The sequence below is a fragment of the Zingiber officinale genome, chromosome 2B, assembly GCF_018446385.1.
Source record: "Zingiber officinale cultivar Zhangliang chromosome 2B, Zo_v1.1, whole genome shotgun sequence".
NCBI classification, from domain to species: Eukaryota; Viridiplantae; Streptophyta; class Magnoliopsida; order Zingiberales; family Zingiberaceae; genus Zingiber; species Zingiber officinale.
This window is the reverse complement of record NC_055989.1, coordinates 108,815,489-108,823,470: the sequence shown is the minus strand read 5'-3', so window position 1 is coordinate 108,823,470 and position 7,982 is coordinate 108,815,489. Positions and strand designations below refer to the sequence as shown.

The window sequence follows — 7,982 nt, the reverse complement described above, 5'->3', positions numbered from 1 at the left end:
AAGCTCCTTTTCTTGCAAGAAAATGTTAGTCCAAGGTAAAATAAAAGTTATACTACCCTGCAAAATAAAGTGTTAGCATAATTAAAGTAAAGAGTAGTAATTAGATTCCGTCTCATCGAGACTGGAATCTAGTTACGATCTCAACTTAGATTTCCGAAATGGTTCTAAGTTGGAACGACGCCTACTGTTCCCTCAAATGGGGAGTGTGTCGTCACCAAGTCACTCCCTTCCAGTAACTTACCTTAACTTACCTGCCAGACGTCCGGTCAGCCCGTCGACTAGTCTAGACTTCGTGCCAGTTATCAGGTCAGCCCGTCGACCTAGCTAGCCGGACTTCATGTCAGCTATCAGGTCAGCCCATCGACCTAGCTGGATTTCTCCTGCAAACTTAGTCAAAGTGTTAGATCACAACGAAACTAACTTAACCTACTTTGTCATTTATCAAAACCTGAATTAGACCATTAATGCTAACCGCACCAATAGTATCTTCTCATATGTCAATCCTAACTCGTTTAACAATTTGTTTGCTTCATAATGAGAGTTTGGAATCATATTCAGTTTGGGAAATGCCTCTTGCAATAATTGAAGTAACATATCAAAAGATTTATTGCTCTAACCATTCAATTCCTTCACATGCATTAACTTGACAAAAAAATTGAATGCAGAAAAATTAGTACAATTGTGATACAACTCTTTTTGAGCTTATTTAAATATTGAGGTATAACTTCCTCTGATATCATCTGTATTCATGGTTGCATTAATATCATCTAATTGAGGTTCATTAGTGTTGATATTTTCTACATTTCTTCAATTAGTAAACATGTCATGAAAATCATCTTCTTCAAAATCACAATCATTTTCCTCTTTGTTAACAATATTTATATTAATAGATGATGTAGAAGCCTCTCCATGAAAGTTTCAGGTTTTGTATAATTTGTCAAATCCTCATCTATAAAGATGATCTTGAATATAATCCAACTCATATTTAAACAAATTTAACAAATTTTGGATAAATTAAACTTATCATATGATTCTCTGCCACCACTAAAAATTGATCATTCAACCCATTAATATATTCAAAACTAATCTGTTTCTCAATTATTATCCAACTTTTATTCATATATATAAAATCTAGTTAAACATATAAAATTTAAGAACAAGATAATTTCCAAACACTTTACTTTTAAATAATTAATAATTGAGATATGGAGACAAAAACAAAAAATGAGATAAACAACATTATCAATCAAACACTTCTCTAGTTCAAGCATCACAAGATCGTAATAAGTTCATAAACTGTTTAACCATATGAACACCTAATGGAAAGTTATTATCAAGAGACTCAAGCAAGAAGTTACCCTATACCTAAACCAAAAATGCTTTCAAGGAATTTAAACCTAGGTAGCAATGTTGCTACTTCTATAGAAAAAAAACATCCAGTTCATTTATGTCACTTGCATTGGAAAACCATCTAATGCACAACAACAAAATTGCAAAATAAACAACACTTATTAAGTAATCATCTAACTTACACGCGTCAGGTCAGAGCAGGTGTCACTGGAGCTGGAGCTGGAGGGAAGAAGAGTGCGACCGTCAGCTCAAAGCAAGAGTCACCTGAGCCAGAGCAAGAGGGAAGAAGAGCGCGGAAGATCTCGCCATCAGGTCGGTGCAGGAGTCACGGGAGCGAAGCATCAGAGGAGAAGAGGCGGAGAAGAAGAAGTGGAGGAGAAGAGTCATCGGATCGGAGGCGTGACTAGGCAAGAGTCACTAGAGCGTAGGCATGACGGAGCAAGTTTCTCCGGAGCGAAGGTGCGACGGACTTGAAGAAGCGTAGAAGAAAGCAGCGAAGGGGAGCGACGTGGGAGAATAGGGCAAAATTGACGTTTATTAGCAGCAAATTTCAAAAATTCACTGCTAATCTCATACGTAACCCTAACCTCAGGAAAATGTCATTAGCAACGAATTAGCAAAATTCGTCGCTAATGTTAATGATTAGCGGCGAAATTAGATTTATCATCGCTAATGCCTTTATTTTTTGTGATATCATTTTGTTTTGCCGCTAATCAGGTAACATAGCAACAAAACTTAAACTCATCGCTAATAATTTATCGCTATTTTTCTTATTTTGTGTAGTGGTTGTTGAACTTTAGGTGTTGATATCTCATCTAGGGGTGGTAATTTTTGACCCGACATGAAAACATGACCCGAACCGAACACGAAAAAATCAGGTTAGGGTTGGGTAGTTTCGGGTTCGGGTCGAAATCGGGTCGACCCAATTGACCCAATTAATAAATAGGTCGGGTTCGGGTCAACCTGAAATGACCCAATTATAACCCGCGAACCCGTTTATAATTATAAATTTAAACTAAAATTATAAATTTAAAAAAGTTAAAAACCCTAAACATAGAGATGTGCTATTGATTGCAATGTTACTATGGTTTATCATTTATGATATGGATTTTCAATTTATGTAGATAAATATTATTTTTAATTTTTAATTTAATATACAAAATTCCTTTATTGAATTCAGGTGATGTCATGTTAGAGTCAAACGGGTCAAATGGGTCAAACGGGTTAAACGGGTCAACGGGTTAAACGGGTCAAACGGGTCGGGTTCGGGTCAAGTGCAAATAAACAGATCAGGTTCAGGTTGAATAGTTTGACCCGAATTCATAATTAGGTCGGGTTCAGGTTGTCATTTTCCAACCTACCAACCTGTCAACCCGAACCCGAACCGAATTGCCACCCTTAATCTCATATATATTGAAATGATCAACTGCATTCATTGCATCATGAACCATTGATTATATTGCATTCTCATTAGATGATGATTCTCTTAGAGCAGTTGTTCAAAAATTGTTCAAAAATTTATTATGTAGAAATACATGGTTTGCAAAAGCCTATTAAGAATTATGTAGAAATACAACTAAACATGGATAGGTAGTGCAAATTATTATGTATGGGTTGTTTACCTCATGTCGGAGAGGAAACTGATCGCATTAGAATGTTAGACTTGGACTACGGAGATGAGGTCGGCGACAAGGAACCCGTAGAGGAGTAGTAGCTACCGGCGAGGAGCAGTAGGCGGTCGTCGGAGAAGAGTAGCACAGTCAAAGGTCGCTGGAGAGGATTCCACCGGAGACGTGCAAGTCAGAGAGGATTCCACTGGAGACGTGCACGTCGGAGAGGATGCAGCCGGAGACGAGCACCACAGACACAAGTACTTTTTTGTTGGATTCAGCTAGAGCAGCTGGAGAGAGTGCTGAGGAGGTCGGAGAGTAGGTTGAGGCCGCTAGACACGAGGTTGAGGACAGTGCCGCCGAGGACACGAGGAGGGACTAACAGGAGAACTCATGGAGGACAAGCCGGAGAGGACACACAAGATCAGAGGATGGGCCAGAGAGGACGCACCAGAGATGTTGCGAATGGTTGTCAAACAGGATTGCCGCAGAGTGAGAGAGGGGGGATCACGTGAAAAAAAAAGAATCAGGCATGAAACCCTAATTTTACTTGGAATTAGCAATGGAATTAATATTCCGTCATTAATTAGCAAGGGAATAATATTTCAATTGTTACTTAGCGACGGAATTATATTTCCATCACTAAAATAGGGAATGGGCCCTGTGAGTAGTTTGGCCGCACTCGTCTAGCCAAGCTTCTCGCGGTTGGGTTCCACCCTAATTTTGATCCTGATTCTTGCGATGAAAACATTTTTTTCATCATTAACTAGTGATGAAACCAAGCTCCTGCTACTGTTAACAACGGAAGCGTGTTTCCGTCGCTAAGAGCAAAACCCTAATTTGGTCTCCGCGCGAATGATCATGAGTTTCCTCTCTCCTTCCCGATTTTAGCAATAGGGAAGCATTTCCGTCGCTAAGTAACGATGGAATCTCAATTCTGTCATTGTTCACACGGAGATGCATGTCTGTCGTCATTAATGATGGAAACACATTTTTTTGTTGTTAATTAACAACGAAAATGATTGCTCGTCGTTATTTAGCGACGAAACACCTTTCCCGTTGTTTATTAATGACGAAATTAAACTTGTACCCCTCATCAATTCCGTCGTTAATACTGATTTTTTTTTATAATGAACAATTTGATATATTTTAGACTCAGCTTGATTTAACTAGATTACCTTATTAAATAAATTTAAATATTATAAAATTTGACTACTTATTTAGCCCGCACTTTATAATTCTCATTATCTTACTAATTAAGGTGTATATTTAATTTATCGTCACACAGGAGGTTTTCCTCTACCGGTCAGTTGCACACGCGAATGGGTTTGATTACAACTTAAGTGATGCGACTAACTCACCTAAACCAAACCAACAACACCCCTTTCTTCCTGATCCAACGGCTCCAAAGGAAGCTTTTACAAGAAGCTCTGTGCAGAACTTTGTGTTGAATCCTGCGGCTATCTCAGCCAGAGACATGCCCTCAGCCGAGGCCATGATCAGCTGATTCATGCACATGAAGCTGCCCCATGAACTGGTGGAGTTTAAGTTTCCTCCCAAGTTCGTCGGAGAGCCGTCTGCCGTCGCCACCACCGCTGGCTCAAGCTCATCGCCAGTTACGTTGCTCCTTCTCCGTCCTCATCTGTTGAGTTTTGTGGGGCAAGCATGGTGTTTGCAAGGGCGGAGCTAGATGTTAGCCTACTTGGACTTTAGCCCCAGTCATCCCAAGGTTTATGGAAAAATTCCATATATTTAGAAATTTCTTTATACGTTTAACCATTTTAGCTTGGGGATTTTTTTCTATATATAACTTAACTCGAGTATATTTTAATTTCTGGCTCCCCACTGGGTGGTTGGCTGATGTATACTATTGCTGAATAACTAAAGGTTTACTCCTAACAATTAATTCAACACCATTTAGTAAAACAATTTACTTAAAAAGATTAAGCAAATCACAAACAAAAATATCAGTACGTCCATTAACCTGATAAATCCAATATTTATACACATCCGCACACACAAATTAATCAGAAATCACCAAATAAACTTATAAATCTTTATATTTAAACTAGTCTCTGATCGATCTAGCCTGCATTGATCTTTCTACAATCGAACCTCACCTCCCCATCACTTCCGGTCAGCGGGCTAATGCTCCCCATGTTGATCATGGACACCGCAAAGTGTTCGAAGAATAGGCTGCCATCGTCACTTGCATACCGATCGATGATCGATGCTAAAGCAGAGCTGGTATCAGCGTAGAGTTCCTGATCGGTCTGGAGGAGGCCTTGGCCATTCTGAAGGTTGTAGTAGTAGTTGTTATCGAAGGCATCAGGCGTGGTGGGATCGAGATTGTTGAGTGTCGTCCCGATCTCTCCTTGAGGACAATTCTCTTCTAGTATCGCTAAGTAGGAGGGATCCAAGCTCGGGTCAGGGCTCAAGGTGCCACTGTAGTTGTAGAGCCGACTGCTGAAGGTTTTGCATTGTGCTCGCCCAAATGTATGAGCTCCTTCAATTATGATAATTAACAAACCATTAGCCCTTAAGTTTTAATAGCATGTTGATAATATTATATAAAAATGATGATAACTTAATTACATTATCGTATCACATACGAAAGGATCTACTACTCATATTAAATATAGTCATTGAAAATATTAAATCGAAAGCGTAAGTTCATAGTTATGAGTTGTCTTTGTTAAAGGTTATAGAAAAAACCATCTTATTACATAGAGAAAAGAAATCAAATGTTTTTATATCATATAATTAATGACATAATATGATTCATTGAATTTCTACAAATAAGATATTCTATATTATTTATTTAATATTTTAAAAACAAATAACTTAGTTGATAGCTAATAACATTGAGCAAAAATAAAAAGGTACCCTTTATTAGAATCTTCAAATAGGGACACTTTTTGATTTATTATCAAAAGATAGTCTCATCCTATTTTAGTACATTTTATTTTTAAAATTATTTTTATTTTTGACGTTGTTATAGTAGCTATGAGTTTATAATTACTAAAATATAAACACTTCAACTCTGATCAAAATAAATAAACTGTAACAATTATAGTTTGTAACTACTATAATATACATACTTCAACTTTGATCTACACTAATAAACTGTGTTATAGTAGTTATAGTTCATAACTACTACAATATAAATACTTTGATTTCTAGTTAACATTAGTCAACATTATATTATAACAATACTTTGATTTTGATCAACATTAATAACATTAACTACAGTTATTGTTCTTGTAGTATGAGCATTTAATCTCTAGTCAATACTTACCAATATTGATCAACACATATCAATATCATATTATAGTAGTTACGAATCATAAGTACTATAATATAAACAATTTATTTCTAATCAATACAATTAACATTATGTTGTAGTAGCTACATGGGATCATAACTACTATAACTGTATAGTTATAGTAGCTACAGAATCATTATGATTGTATAGCAGTTATGAAATCGTAATTATTATAACTATGTAGTTGTAGTAGTTATGAAATTGAAGCTACTATAATTATATAACAGCTACGAGATCGGATTGTTATAATTGCCTAACAACCATGATCTTATAGTTATTCCAATAGCATCAAAAATAAAGATAATTTTGAAAATAAAATAAAATGTATAGCAGTGAAAAAAAAAGACATCATTTTTAACTATTCTAAAAAACAAGACACCATTTTCAGTTTCGTCCAATAACATTAATTACCTGATAAAGCGACGAGATCAATGTCATCGAGACCGACCGCCGAGAACTTGGATTGAAGGACATCGAGTGTGTCGAGGGGGGTAGGAAGATTCTTGTTGGCTCCATCCTTATTAGCAGTGGTGCCATCTCTCCTTCCAAGCGGAACGTCCCATGATGGACCTCCAGACTATCCATCCATCCATCCATCCATTAAGATTACAGATCAACTATTAGGGTTAGCTAATTAACCCTAGCTCGTTGAAAATATTGTTCACACCGAATACACTTACTAAGAAGACAGAAGCTTCAGCTGCCAAAGTCAGGATGTCGGCGCACGAGACGACTCCGGGACACACACTCTCCACTTGGCTCTTTATGTCGTCGATCACGTCGAACCCCCGGGCCGAGTTCTTGTTTGGAGTCGCACCCTTCTCACTCACGATCATCTCGCTGTCGTCCAGCAGCACCGACCCGTCGCAACCCTACACAAACCACAAATGGATGATCGTACTGCGGCCAGAAACAATTGATTAATTAATTAATTAGGCCTTTAATAATTTGGTACATCCACAAAGCAGTCGTGGAAGTGCAGCCTGACGAGGCTCGCCGGCATCCGGGGATCCGACAGCTGAGCCTGCGCGACGGCGGTGAGGACGAGGTCGGTCAAGCCCGGGCATGACTCATCGTAGAAGGAGGAGCTCAACTGATCAGCATGAGACCCGGACACAGTGAGCAAAGCTACTGTTACAAGTACAATATTTATGCAAGAAGAAGAAGAAGACGACATTTTCCTACTGTGAATTGATGAATTGATGAATTGATGAAGGATCTTTGATTGCATTTATATATACATAAAGAGAAAGAGAGTTGGATCGAGTTTTCAGTAGGTAGGAAAGTAGTGCAGTTGATTACTCTTGCAATTCTTATTGGCGTGAGAAGCACAAGAAAGAAAAAGAATTAGAAAGAAATATTTAGTGAGGAAGAAAGAGATCATGGAGTAATTTTTTAATTAGGTACGTTGGATCATTCTGCAACAATGATTAATATATATGTATATTTTCATGACTTTACTTATGATATGGGTCTCGTATATTGCTAGCTTTGGTCAATCGGAAGAGATTGAGACAAGTAATTATGTAAAGAAATAATTAATTAATTCAGTATTGGTTTGGTTTATCTCTAAAACTCACACTCTTCCTCAAACTGATTGAACAAGGTCAAACTATGCGACTAGAATTTGTTAAACTCGTTCACAACACCAACCCACCCAAAATTCTAAACTTATTACTTATGGTCGTAAACTAAGT

At 37.6% G+C, this 7,982-nt stretch overlaps 1 protein-coding gene across 1 annotated transcript; it reads right to left on the bottom strand.

The window, feature by feature from the left end:
• Window positions 1-4,912: 4,912 nt before the first annotated feature.
• On the bottom strand, window positions 4,913-7,488 carry LOC122049408 (peroxidase A2-like). Its single transcript, XM_042610793.1, has 4 exons — window positions 7,241-7,488; window positions 6,966-7,157; window positions 6,697-6,862; window positions 4,913-5,466 (listed from the first exon to the last, which is right to left on the bottom strand). Exons 1-4 carry the CDS (start codon window positions 7,460-7,462, stop codon window positions 5,045-5,047), a joined length of 1,002 nt encoding a protein of 333 aa, XP_042466727.1. The 5' UTR covers window positions 7,463-7,488; the 3' UTR covers window positions 4,913-5,044.
• Window positions 7,489-7,982: the final 494 nt, after the last annotated feature.

Bases quoted from the DNA above. Each gene is read 5' to 3' on its own strand.
- LOC122049408 (XM_042610793.1), bottom strand. From the start codon at position 7,462: ATGTCGTCTTCTTCTTCTTCTTGCATAAATATTGTACTTGTAACAGTA. The intron at 6,863-6,965 runs GTAAGTGTATTC...ATGGATGGATAG, and splicing joins CTGAAGCTTCTGTCTTCTTA to TCTGGAGGTCCATCATGGGA. The intron at 5,467-6,696 runs GTAATTAATGTT...TCATAATTGAAG, and splicing joins TGATCTCGTCGCTTTATCAG to GAGCTCATACATTTGGGCGA.